The following is a 14519-nucleotide window of genomic DNA, read 5'->3' on the forward strand; positions in this document are numbered from 1 at the left end:
CCCCGCCTTTCGCCCGTAGTCAGCTGGGATAGGCTCCAGCTTGCCTGCGACCCTGTAGAACAGGATAAAGCGGCTAGAGATAATAATGGTTGCAGCCAGGTAAGCCTACTTTTAGCAATATCATAACTTTCAAAATGGATAAATTGTTGCTATTAAGTTTTATTTTTAATTTAAATGTGCAGATGGAACATCAGGGCACTTGCCCTCATCAGCAAGCAGAATTTAAAGTGCATATTCTGGACCAATTTCGTTTTTTTTTATATGAAAGTATGTCCCTTTACACACTCATCCAGAAGGGTAATTTTGCACAAGGCCATCTGTCTACAGCAGAAAAAAATAAAATAACAAAACGCGTCTGGAAAAATCCCAAGGGAGTCTGGAGCCAGATTCGTGACGTCACCTGCGGAAGCACCAGCAGGCTGCGCGAGCTTTGCATGGTTTCAGTGCACAGCCTGTGTAGACCAAGCGCTCCCATTTCTCTCTCATTGGCCAGTCTTTTGGAAAACGATGAGTACTAATCCCATCAAGATTGGTGTTGCTACACCCTCCTACGATACATCTGTTAACCATTTTAATAATTACGCGATAACGTTGAAGAAATGTGCAGAAAATCACCAGGTCGTTTTCTCATAAACAAACCAGCGCTGACGTAGGATTCAGAGGGAGGCGTCCCGCACGTGACGTCACGAAAATCAATGTTTCCCGGGAAATCCAAATGCCAAGTTTTTTCAGAGGCGGACCAATTTGCCTCAAATGGCTTGATTTCAATTGAATTTTTCTGGTATTGCGCAAGGTAAAAAAAATTGCAGAGAATGCAGAATGTGACAGATATTTGACCAAAGTTTAATATAAAATAGGAGAATTACATTGATCTTGCTCCTGAATTTACCCGTGATATGCACTTTAATTTTGGGGTTTTGTTGGACTTTAATTCGCCTGTTGTTATTTCTGTAATCCAACAGATGTCGCTGTTTCATGACACACCGAAACAGACACATTTTGCCAGATACAGGTAGTGGGATGCGTTAGACATTTGACGATACGTCATCTCATCTCATCTCATTATCTCTAGCCGCTTTATCCTGTTCTACAGGGTCGCAGGCAAGCTGGAGCCTATCCCAGCTGACTACGGGTGAAAGGCGGGGTACACCCTGGACAAGTCGCCAGGTCATCACAGGGCTGACACATAGACACAGACAACCATTCACACTCACATTCACACCTACGCTCAATTTAGAGTCACCAGTTAACCTAACCTGCATGTCTTTGGACTGTGGGGGAAACCGGAGCACCCGGAGGAAACCCACGCGGACACGGGGAGAACATGCAAACTCCGCACAGAAAGGCCCTCGCCGGCCACGGGGCTCGAACCTGGACCTTCTTGCTGTGAGGTGACAGCGCTAACCACTACACCACCGTACCGCCCCCTATCTAAAGATAAATAACTAATTGAATTTGTTAATTAAATAAATACATAACTAAATAATTAAAATAAAAAAATTAAGTAATAATTTATACATAGACGAAAATAAAATTATTAAATAAATGTTAAATTAAATAAACGCATTAAATAAATCTGAAATAAGAATAAAACATTATCTTTAGTTAATTTGCCAGCTTATCAGACGATATTTTATCCCACGTGTCCGCAAGGATTTTAATGAACCTCTCTTCCACGTTTTGTTGTATTTATTCCTATTTATGAATGATGGTTTCCACTGTTGATAAAGATACATCTGAAATGTGACCCGTTTTTATATCCTTCGGCTTAGATCTAATAATAGCCGTTTCCTGATCCCACTGACTTCCCAATTTAATGAAGTACATTTAAATAAATCAACTCAAGCATGTCAAAATTGTGAGCGCTCTAATTACTGATACCGAAAACACAATTATTGTAATTGTAGGTTTTCAATGTTAAATAAATGTTTTGTGGATAAATTATAGAAGAGAGGTCGATATTCCACCTGGACATGAAGGGGGGGTGCAAACTTTTGTACTCAATTCAACAAGACTATTGGATTATACAGGATCACGTGTGTATTGTATTTGTTTATGTAGCCTATTAATTAATTAATGTACCTATGGCTTGATTATGAACATCTGTCTTGGATATTTGAATTACAAGCGGACGGTGTTGGTTTGAAGTTTGAAGCTGTGAAAGTCACTTCATGCTGTTTGGCTCACAAGACAAATAAGTGAGAATGCACGAACGCATCAGGTGCTTGGACACGGACCTTCACAGACAACTTAAATCCTTTATTTACATTATTGATACAAGGTTTTCACAAAGCCTTAGTGTTTTTTGGGCATGCTGCGGAGAGGATGAGGCAGTTCTCAGGAAAGCACCTACAGCCACAGCGAACTCATTCGGACAGAACCGGACGCCTGTCAAACTGGAGCAGAACTCTTTCACAAAGTCTGCAGGCAGCCAATCATGGGGTACATCCATAACACACGTCTCTACAACCCCATTCTTAATGTCCATCTCCAGTCCAATGCTGATGATGTTCTCCACCATAAAGGATGTGCAAACGCTGAATTTTGGAGTCTTGCCATAAACCCAGTCCCAGTTTTTCAGATCAGAGGTCATCTTGTGTATTCCAGGCATTAGCACTTCGGATCCTGGGTCCACCGTGAGGACAGGACAGTCAAGGTCAAACTCTTTATTATAACGAGACGCAATGGCGTCCATGAGGGACTCGGGGTTCAGAGTGGGGTCGTGGTCTGAGAGATTTGTAACAAGGGAAGGCACACTGGGGGTGGCGTTGCTTTTCAGGCCAGTGCAGGAACTTTTCAGGACTGATGAGAGGACAGAGCGATCTGCAGAACACAGCAGGGTGCAGTGATGATAAGCAGCCGTCCTGCCCAGCTTGGCTGCAGTCCCCGAGATCTTATAACATCCGTTCAGGATGATATCAAATCTCTCTGTCGCACAGACATCCAAATTCGGTCTGAGCGCCTTCAGTGCCCCGGTGACGACCCCGAGGTTAGTCAGGCGGTCATATTTCTTCTTCGAAGTGAAGAACGTCATATTTATGTTGCCCAGATCGTGGTACACGGTTCCTCCGCCGCTCCGCCGTCTCGCCACCGGGATTCCGGTCCGCCTCAGCAGCTCCAGGTTACACTCCTGCCACGGGTTCTGGTGCCGCCCGATCACCACAGCCGGGCCATTTCTCCATAAAAACAAGATTCTCCGGCTCTGCAGGTCGACATGATCATGGATCCAGTCCTCTAAAGCCAGGTTCTGGAAAATATCCGTGGATGAAGACTTGAGGATGAGTCCCCCATTATCAAAACACCAGTTTAAAGTGCTCTCGTGTCGCATGAGCCGGTTGAAGTCACGTGTTCTGACAAACACTAGTGATAAAGTCCTCAGAATCATTTCTAATTGTTTTTCTTGACTGAAAGTCTTCGTTACATGTTCCACAGATTGACATGAAACGTGTTTATATTTACAAATTCACTATTAATTCATTGTCTGAGGATACACACATTCATGCAGGAGTTTATCCACTCACGGGGGCGGAGCCTCAAAGTTTTTACATCCGGTGTCAAGGGACGTTTGTTTAAAAATCTTCAAAATTTTAGTGATAAAGTCTTCAGAGTCATTTCTGTTTTTTCTTGACTGAAAGTCTTCGTTACACGTTCCACAGGTTGACATGAAACATGTTTTATCTTTATTAATTCATTGTCTAAGGATACACACATTCCTACAAGCGTTTATCCGCTCACGGGGGCGGAGTCAAAGTTTTTACATCCGGTGTCAAGGGCCGTTCATCCGGTTTGTTTAAAAATCTTCAAAATTTTAGCGATAAAGTCCTCAGAATCATTTCTAATGTTTTTTTTCTTGACTGAAAGTCTTCGTTACACGTTCCACAGATTGACATGAAACGTGTTTTATCTTTATTAATTCATTGTCTAAGGATACATACATTCCTACCAGAGTTTATCCGCTCACGGGGGCGGAGTCAAAGTTTTTACATCCGGTGTCAAGGGACGTTCTTCCGGTTTGTTTAAAAGTCTTCAAAATTTAAGCATGGCGCATTAAAAAAGTAAAAGTTTCTGTCATCAGGGGGAAAAAAACACCCCAAATTTTTGTTAATTTGTATTTGTAAATTTAACAATTGGTTTTCTACAAAATTATATTTTTAGCTTACCGTGAAAAAATGAAAGATTTCCTTAACGTTAGCATTTGGTTTACATTTTATTTGTGAACCATTTCATAACGTGAAAGGAACATTCTATTTCAGTTCATAAAGTCAGTCCTGGGGAGCACAGTGGGTCACTGGGTAACACTGTCACCTCACAGCAAGAAGGTTCTAGGTTTGAATCTTGCAGCCGACTGTGGAGTTTGCATGTTGTGGGTGGGTGGCACGGTGGTGTAGTGGTTAGCACTGTCGCCTCACAGCAACAAGGTCCTGGGTTCGAGCCCAGTGGCCGACGAGGGCCTTTCTGTGGGCCGCTTATCCTGTCCTACAGGGTCGCAGGCAAGCTGGAGCCTATCCCAGCTGACTACGGGCGAAAGGTGGGGTACACCCTGGACAAGTCGCCAGGACATCACAGGGCTGACACATGGACACAGACAACCATTCACACCTACGGTCAATTTAGAGTCACCAATTAGCCTAACCTGCATGTCTTTGGACTGTGGGGGAAACCAGAGCACCCGGAGGAAACCCACACGGACAACATGCAAACTCCGCACGGAAAGGCCCTCGCTGGCTGCTGGGCTCGAACCTAGGACCTTCTTGCTGTGAAGCGACAGTGCTAACCACTACACCACCGTGCCGCCCACCCCACCAAAATTAAAAAATCCTAAAGCATCCATAACACTGAGAATGCCTGAACTTGACTTCTCTTATGTGAACATCCCAAAAGGCCAACAATCTTATCTCTACTGGTTCTGCTATTGCTCACCTCTCCTGCACCAGAAGAACAGAAAAACAAACAGGGGGGAAAAAAAGCAGGAAAGTGATACAGAAAAACATGTCTGTGAAGATTCTCAGTCATCCAGGTCATAGTAAACTGTGGGTGGTAAAAGAGAGCAACTGGACTTGCTTGAAAAGCAAGCAAACTCCACAGTTGCTCTCTTTTACCACCCACAGTTTACAGAAAAACATCCATCCATCCATAGCTACTTATCCTGTCCTACAGGGTCACAGGCAAGCTGGAGCCTATCCCAGCTGACTATGGGAGAGATGCAGGGTACACCCTGGACAAGTCACCAGGTCATCACAGGGCTGATACATAGACACAGACAACCATTCACCATCAATTTAGAGCCACCAATTAGCCTAACCTACATGTCTTTGGGGGAAACAGAGCACCCGGAGAACATGCAAACTCCATACAGAAAGGCCCTCGTCGGCCGCTGGGTTTGAACCCAGGCCCTCCTTGCTGTGAGGCAACAGTGCTAACCACTACACCACCCACCTCACCCAAAAAAAAAAAAAATCCCAAAGCATCCATAACACTGAGCATGCTTTAACTTGACTTCTCTCATGTGAACTTCCCAAAAGGCCAACAACCTTATCTCTACTGGTTCTGCTCCTGCTCACCTCTCCTGCACCAGAAGAACAGAAAAACAAACGGCGGGGGGAAAGCAGGAAAGTGATACAGAAAAACATCTTAACACAATAATATAGGTCGTATCAATTAACTCATTATTATGTATTAAGTGAAGTTAAGGTTGTGTGATGTATTTTTGTAGTAGAAATGTAGTAAATGTACATCCAATAAACTTGTATTGAGCCTGTATTCCTGTCTGAATAAATTTCACCTGTTCTACAGGTTGACCAGTAGAGGGCGAGCGAGTGTTCTGATCAATATTCTTAACTCTATTACTGTGTTTAACAGCAGACAGAGGAGTATTTATTTTATTTCAGGAGTGGAAAAGACTTATTCTCTCTCTCTCTCTCTCTCTCTCTCTCTCTCTCAAAATTTCAGTCCCTTTTACAAAAAGCGAACACATAAACAAAAATTTTCATAAATAGCACAAGTTCTGAGCTTCATGCGCAGCTTCACTGTGATTGGTTGGCTCGCCTTTCAATCACTCCAAAATAACCAATAGCCTGAAACCACTGTTCATCAATAATAATAATAATAATAATAATAATAATAACACTCTTAAGTTAAAGGACCTAGGAAAGGTTCCAGATGTAACAGAAGAGTTATATTTTATTCGTTTGATTTTTTTTTATGATTTTCAGTTTATTCTATCTATCTATCTATCTATCTATCTATCTATCTATCTATCTATCTATCTATCTCAAACACACACACACACACACACACACACACACACTTTTTTAAACACCACACAGGTATCTATAGCAACAGAATGGGTGGTCTGTTATATGTCTATTATGACCTCATATCTGGGCACCTCAGTGGTCAATACTGACTCAAGGAATTATAAACAGTATATAACGTTTGAAGTTTCTTTGGGGTTTTGACTTCTGCTACAAATGAAGCATGATGGATTGCAATCATCCAGCAAACAGTAAGTTTACACACTTTTCAATCAATCATTATTATTATTATTATTATTATTATTATTATTATGCGACATGGTGGTGTAGTGGTTAGTCCTGTCGCTTCACAGCAAGAAGGTCCTGGGTTTGAACCCAGTGGCCGACGAGGGCCTTTCTGTTTGCTTGTTCTCTATGTGGGTTTCCTCCGGGTGCTCCGGTTTCCCCCATAGTCCAAAGACATGCAGGTTAGGCTAATTGGTGACTCTAAATTGACCGTAGGTGTGAATGGTTGTCTGTGTCTATGTGTCAGCCCTGTGATAACTTGGTGACTTGTCCAGGGTGTACCCCGCCTCTCGCCCGTAGTCAGCTGGGATAGGCTCCAGCTTGCCTGCGACCCTGTAGAACAGGATAAGCGGCTACAGATAATGGGTGGATAATAATAATTATTGTTATTAGGCGGCACGGTGGTGTAGTGGTTAGCACTGTTGCTTCACAGCAAGAAGATTCTGGGTTCGAGCCCAGCGGCCGACAGGGCCTTTCTGTGCGGAGTTTGCATGTTCTTCCTGTGGGTTTCCTCCGGGTGCTCTGGTTTCCTCCACAGTCCAAAGACATGCAGGTTAGGCTAATTAGTGGCTCTAAATTGACCGTAGGTGTGAATGGTTGTCTGTGTCTATGTGTCAGCCCTGTGATAACTTGGTGACTTGTCCAGGGTGTACCCTGCCTCTCGCCCGTAGTCAGCTGGGATAGGCTCCAGCTTGCCTGCGACCCTGTAGAACAGGATAAGCGGCTACAGATAATGGGTGGATAATAATAATTATTGTTATTAGGCGGCACGGTGGTGTAGTGGTTAGCACTGTTGCTTCACAGCAAGAAGATTCTGGGTTCGAGCCCAGCGGCCGACAGGGCCTTTCTGTGCGGAGTTTGCATGTTCTTCCTGTGGGTTTCCTCCGGGTGCTCTGGTTTCCTCCACAGTCCAAAGACATGCAGGTTAGGCTAATTAGTGGCTCTAAATTGACCGTAGGTGTGAATGGTTGTCTGTGTCTATGTGTCAGCCCTGTGATAACTTGGTGACTTGTCCAGGGTGTACCCTGCCTCTCGCCCGTAGTCAGCTGGGATAGGCTCCAGCTTGCCTGCGACCCTGTAGAACAGGATAAGCGGCTACAGATAATGGATGGATTATTATTATTATTATTATTATTATTATTATTATTATTAATAAAGGCTTCTTCGATATTATCATCAGCTAGCCCCAATCATTTCTCAAATATTTTTCTTCAGCAGACCCACTCTTCCCTAATACCTGTGTAGCGGCGTCGTGCTGTTTGAGAAAAAGCAAGGAGAAGCCTCTGGAAAGAAAAAGTATGGATGTTTCTCAGGAAGAACTTGAGCCTCGAACTGAGGAGAGGCCAGGAAAAAGGAGGAGAACAGAGACAGAAGAGAAGGGAACACAAACTATTAAAAGAATCAACCCTTTTCGACTCAGTCTGTCCAAAGTCATACCTTTTATATTCCTAACATTTTGTACTTACAGTATAATAGCTGTTACCTGTGGAGATATCACAGCTGTGGATCTCTGATAAAAATGAGAACATGTGATTTACACTGTCTGAAAAAATATATATTTTTTTAAATCAGCAAAGTTGCCTGTATACTACACGATGGGAGGACCTTTGGGAAAAGGGGCCTTTGGTGACATCTTTGCAGGTGTTCGGAAATTAGATGGGAGAAAGGTGAATATTACCTCTATTGAACACAATACAACATCCTTACACCATTAAATATTAGTGAGATACCAATGATACAATCATGTATCAAACTTTGCCTGTTTTTATCATAAAGATGACATTTTTTGACTATATAGACAGTGGTGCTTGAAAGTTTGCGAACCCTTTAGAATTTTCTATATTTCTGCATAAATATGACCTAAAACATCATCAGATTTTCACACAAGTCCTAAAAGTAGATAAAGAGAATCCAGTTAAACAAATGAGACAAAAATATTATACTTGGTCATTTATTTATTGAGGAATTTATTAGAGTCAGGTGTTTCCAATAAATGGGATGACAATCAGGTGTGAGTGAGCACCCTATTTTATTTAAAGAACAGGGATCTATCAAAGTCTGATCTTCACAACACATGTTTGTGGAAGTGTATCATGGCACGAACAAAGGAGATTTCTGAGGACCTCAGAAAAAGCATTGTTGATGCTCATCAGGCTGGAAAAGGCTACAAAACCATCTCTAAAGAGTTTGGACTCCTCCAATCCACAGTCAGACAGATTGTGTACAAATGGAGAAAATTCAAGACCATTGTTACCCTCCCCAGGAGTGGTCAACCAACAAAGATCACTCCAAGAGCAAGGCGTGGAATAGTCGGCGAGGTCACAAAGGACCCCAGGGTAACTTCTAAGCAACTGAAGGCCTCTCTCACATTGGTTAATGTTCATGTTCATGAGTCCACCATCAGGAGAACACTGAACAACAATGGTGCGCATGGCAGGGTTGCAAGGAGAAAGCCACTGCTCTCCAAAAAGAACGTTGCTGCTCGTCTGCAGTTTGCTAAAGATCATGTGGACAAGCCAGAAGGATATTGGAAAAATGTTTTATGGATGAATGAGACCAAAATATAACTTTTTGGTTTAAATGAGAAGCGTTATGTTTGGAGAAAGGAAAACATTGCATTCCAGCATAAGAACCTTATCCCATCTGTGAAACATGGTGGTGTTAGTATCATGGTTTGGGCCTGTTTTGCTGCATCTGGGCCAGGACGGCTTGTCATCATTGATGGAACAATGAATCCTGAATTATACCAGCGAATTCTAAAGGAAAATGTCAGGACATCTGTCCATGAACTGAATCTCAAGAGAAGGTGGGTCATGCAGCAAGACAACGACCCTAACCACACAAGTCGTTCTACCAAAGAATGGTTAAAGAAGAATAAAGTTAATGTTTTGGAATGGCCAAGTCAAAGTCCTGACCTTAATCCAATCGAAATGTTGTGGAAGGACCTGAAGCGAGCAGTTCATGTGAGGAAACCCACCAACATCCCAGAGTTGAAGCTGTTCTGTACGGAGGAATGGGCTAAAATTCCTCCAAGCCGGTGTGCAGGACTGATCAACAGTTACCGCAAACGTTTAGTTGCAGTTATTGCTGCACAAGGGGCTCACACCAGATACTGAAAGCAAAGGTTCACATACTTTTTCCACTCACAGATATGTAATATTGGATCATTTTCCTCAATAAATAAATGACCAAGTATAATATTTTTGTCTCATTTGTTTAACTGGATTCTCTTTATCTCCTTTTAGGACTTGTGTGAAAATCTGATGATGTTTTAGGTCATATTTATGCAGAAAATTCTAAAGGGTTCACAAACTTTCAAGCACCACTGTAGCTGTGTATGGTTATCGTCTTGTAGAAATGAAGAAACAATTAAAGCAGATACCATCCACAAAAAGGCAATACATTTTCTGGGTAATATTTTCTGGGTATTATATCAAGCCCTATAATGTATTTTGTATAGTTTGTACAGGCAGAAGTTGGATTGCTTGTCATCAGGCTACACGTGAAAACTGTACTAAGGTTAGATAATAGCAATGTAGCTCATGATCTGTTTCTGTTTTGCAGGTGGCCATTAAAATTGAACAAAAGCTCGATGATGCACAATTGATCACTCTTGTAAGTGAACTTACTTTACTTTTATGATTTTCCAGATGAAAAACGCTTTCTAAACCAAAACATATGAAGGGTGAAAGTGACAAAGCTTGATGTAAAAAATCGTTGCTGAACAAAGATTTGCTAGAAATGCATATGAAGTAAATAAATAAATAAATAAATAAATAAATGAGCTAATCAAAATGCAAGCATATTAAAATGTGAAATATAACATGATAATCTGGCATTTTATTTCAGGGTGATGTGGATTTGTTTTCTTATTTTATCATTTAAGCATTTACAACCTCAAGTCCAAAAAAGTTGGGACATTGTGTAAAACATAAATAAAAACAGAATGTAAAGATTGGCAAATCATGGAAACCCTATATTTCACTGAAAATAGTACAAAGACAACATATCACACGTTGAAACTGAGAAATGTTATTGTTTTTTGAAAAATATATGCTCATTTTGAATTTGATGTCGGCAACATGTTTCAGAAAAGTTGGGACAAGGGCAACAAAATTCTGAAAGAGTTGTGTCGTGCTAAAAAAACAATCAAAAAAACCTAATTTGGTTAATTGGCAACAGGTCAGTAACATGATTGAGTATAAAAAGAGCATCCCAGAGAGGCAGAGTCTCTCAGAAGTAAAGATGGGGAGGGGTTCACCGCTCTGTGAAAGACTGTGTTGGCAAACAGTGCAACAGTATAAGAATAACATTCCTCAATGTAAAACTGCAAAGAATTTAGGGATCACATCATCTGTGGTACATAACATCACTAAAAGGTTCAGAGAATCTGGGGAAATCTCTGTATGCCAGAGACAAGGCTGGAAACTGACATTGGATGCCTGTGATCTTCAGGCCCTCAGGAGACACTGCATTAAAAGCAGACATGTGTCTGTAGTGGAAATCAGTGTATGGGCTCAGGAACACTTCAGAAAACCATCGTCTGTGAAAACAGTTCATTACTGCATCCACAAATGCAAGTTAAAACCAGATATAAACAATATCCAGAAACACCACCACCTTCTCTGGGCCCGAGTTCCTTTACGATGGACTGAGGTGAAGTGGGAAGCTGTCTCGAGGTCTGACAAATCAAAAGTAGAAATTCTTTTTAGAAATCATGGACACCACGTCCTCCAAGCTAAAGAGGAAAGGGACCATCCGGCTTGTTATCAGTGCACAGTTCAAAAGCCAACATCTGTGATGGTATGAGGGTGCATTAGTGCACATGGCATGGGTAGCTTGCACATTTGGGAAGGCATCATTAATGCTGAATGATATATGCACGTTTCAGAGCAATATGCTGCCATCTGGACAAAATCTTTTTTCAGGGAAGGCCTTCCTTCTTTCAACAGGACAATGCCAAATATTTTTCTGCACATATTAAAACTGCATGGCTCCATAGTAAAAGAGTCTGGGTGCTAAACTGGCCTGCCTGTGCATTATGAAGTGCAAAATATGACAAAGGAGGCCACGAACTGTTGAGCAAATGAAAATGTATATCAGGCAGGAATGGGACAACATTTCTCTTTCAGAATTACAGCAATTTGTCTCCTTAGTTCCCAAAAGTTTACAGAGTGTCGTTAAAAGTAGAGGTGATGCAACATAGTGGTAAACCTTCCCCATCCCAACTTTTTTGAAGTGTGATGCTGACATCAAATTCAAAATGAGCATCTCATCTCATCTCATTATCTCTAGCCGCTTTATCCTTCTACAGGGTCGCAGGCAAGCTGGAGCCTATCCCAGCTGACTACGGGCGAAAGGCGGGGTACACCCTGGACAAGTCGCCAGGTCATCACAGGGCTGACACATAGACACAGACAACCATTCACACTCACACCTACGGTCAATTTAGAGTCACCAGTTAACCTAACCTGCATGTCTTTGGACTGTGGGGTAAACCGGAGCACCCGGAGGAAACCCACGCGGACACGGGGAGAACATGCAAACTCCACACAGAAGGGCCCTCGCCGGCCCCGGGGCTCGAACCCAGGACCTTCTTGCTGTGAGGCGACAGCGCTAACCACTACACCACCGTGCCGCCCAAAATGAGCATATATTTTTAAAAAAAAAAGCAATAACATTTCTCAATTTCATCATTAGATATGTTGTGTTTGTACTATTTTCAATGAAATATAGGGTTTCCATGATTTGCAAATTCTCACATTCTGTTTTTATTTCCAGTTTACACAGCATCCCAACTTTTTTGGAATTGGGGTTGTATCTACCTTATTTAACACAGTTTTATTCAACTCACCACTGGATGGCTGTTATGACTTTTTTAAAATGATTTCAGTTGCATTTTGATCAGCTTGATCAAAATGCATTCACATGCATTTCTGTCCAATCCAGTACTAACCATGTCCACTCTGTTTTTAGCCCGGTGACACACAGAGACGCCCTCTTGAGGTGGCACTAATGGAGCTCGTGTGTAAGCCGCCTCACTGTCCATATGTGATAGAGATGGTAGAATGGTTCGAGACGCCCTCATACTTCGTCTTGGTTCTGGAGAGACCTGAACCCTGTGTTGATCTCTACTGGTACTGCAGATGTCTACACAACAGCTTATCTGAACATCAGGTAAAAATCATCATGGAGAAAGTAATTTGGGCTGTATTGCACTGCCATGAACGGGGTGTGTTCCATCGAGACATCAAGGAAGAAAACATTCTCATAAACCCTCAGACCCTTGAAGTGAAGCTGATTGATTTCGGCTGTGGTGATCTGCTTAAGGACACGCCCTACACGGAATATTCAGGTAACTGCACCTCGGAGATGAATAGATTTGACTGGAATTCAGTGGTGGCTCATTTCTGTGAGCTTACTGATGATACTCTTTCTCTGTCTTTCATTCAGGGACTATAATTTTCAGCCCACCTGAATATTTTACTGCACATCAGTACGAGGCGGAACCTGCCACAGTCTGGGGTCTGGGTGTGCTCCTGTACAGTCTGTTATGTGGAGAAGAACCTTTTAATAACTACTTGGAGATTATTAAAGGCGAGCTGAACCTTCCTGATGAGCTGTCTGAAGGTGAGAAAATACAGAAGCTTTGTATTCATATCTGTACACAAAGCTGTAAAACGTCCATAGCAAAATAGCTCGAATTATTAATTGTTTAGAAATTACTAAATGTGGGCGGCACGGTAGTGTAGTGGTTAGCGCAGTTGCCTCACAGCAAGAAGGTCCGGGTTCGAGCCCCGTGGCCGGCGAGGGCCTTTCTGTGCGGAGTTTGCATGTTCTCCCCGTGTCCGCGTGGGTTTCCTCCGGGTGCTCCGGTTTCCCCCACAGTCCAAAGACATGCAGGTTAGGTTAACTGGTGACTCTAAATTGACCGTAGGTGTGAATGTGAGTGTGAATGGTTGTCTGTGTCTATGTGTCAGCCCTGTGATGACCTGGCGACTTGTCCAGGGTGTACCCCGCCTTTCGCCCGTAGTCAGCTGGGATAGGCTCCAGCTTGCCTGCGACCCTGTAGAACAGGATAAAGCGGCTAGAGATGATTAGATGAGAATGAGATTACTAAATGTTTTTAGTTACTCATCTTCTGTTTTAACATTGACATTACTGCACACACAGATTCCTGCAGTCTGATAACACGATGTCTGGAACAGGATCCAGAAAGACGAGCAAACTTAGAAGAGGTCATCACACACAGCTGGTTCAACAGACCAGAATAGACCAAAATATCGTGAGCTAAGTGAGTATTAAATCACTTTATCTAGTGCACATGGATTGTACTGAATACTGAGTTCTTCAAAAACTGCTACACTAACAATATTAAATGCAAATAATTGAATAACTATACAAGTCAATATTTATGATATTTAAATGACAATATGTCTCTTTTGATTCGACAGATTTCAGCCAGGGGTCACCAGGGTCAGTGAGAATCTCCTCAACAGTACCTTCACTTGGGCTGAAAAACATTCCAACAAAGTCATAAATCATGAACAGGTAAAGACACTTGAATAATGTTATGTATAAACACCTTGGGGCGGCACGGTGGTGTAGTGGTTAGCGCTGTCGCCTCACAGCAAGAAGGTCCTGGGTTCGAGCCCCAGGGCCGGCGAGGGCCTTTCTGTGTGGAGTTTGCATGTTCTCCCCGTGTCCGCGTGGGTTTCCTCCGGGTGCTCCGGTTTCCCCCACAGTCCAAAGACATGCAGGTTAGGTTAACTGGTGACTCTAAATTGACCGTAGGTGTGAATGTGAGTGTGAATGGTTGTCTGTGTCTATGTGTCAGCCCTGTGATGACCTAGTGACTTGTCCAGGGTGTACCCCGCCTTTCGCCCATAGTCAGCTGGGATAGGCTCCAGCTTGCCTGCGACCCTGTAGAAGGATAAAGCGGCTAGAGATAATGAGATGAGATGAGATAAACACCTTGGC

General features: G+C 42.6%; 2 protein-coding genes across 2 annotated transcripts; one reads left to right on the forward strand and one right to left on the reverse strand.

Annotated features, from left to right (window-relative positions):
* Positions 1–2238: 2238 nt before the first annotated feature.
* lipt1 (lipoyltransferase 1) lies at positions 2239–3661 on the reverse strand. Its single transcript, XM_060899529.1, has one exon. The coding sequence runs from the start codon at positions 3383–3385 to the stop codon at positions 2264–2266; it is 1122 nt and encodes a 373-aa protein (XP_060755512.1). The 5' UTR covers positions 3386–3661; the 3' UTR covers positions 2239–2263.
* A 2819-nt stretch (positions 3662–6480) lies between these two features.
* Positions 6481–14082, forward strand: LOC132865778 (serine/threonine-protein kinase pim-2-like). The gene is made up of 8 exons (XM_060898288.1): positions 6481–6505; positions 7755–7937; positions 8109–8206; positions 10104–10154; positions 12516–12894; positions 12993–13169; positions 13713–13833; positions 13994–14082. The coding sequence occupies exons 1-7, from the start codon at positions 6481–6483 to the stop codon at positions 13811–13813; spliced, it is 1014 nt and encodes a 337-aa protein (XP_060754271.1). The 3' UTR covers positions 13814–13833; positions 13994–14082.
* Positions 14083–14519: the final 437 nt, after the last annotated feature.

Source organism: Neoarius graeffei, chromosome 18 (genome assembly GCF_027579695.1).
Source record: "Neoarius graeffei isolate fNeoGra1 chromosome 18, fNeoGra1.pri, whole genome shotgun sequence".
NCBI lineage: Eukaryota > Metazoa > Chordata > Actinopteri > Siluriformes > Ariidae > Neoarius > Neoarius graeffei.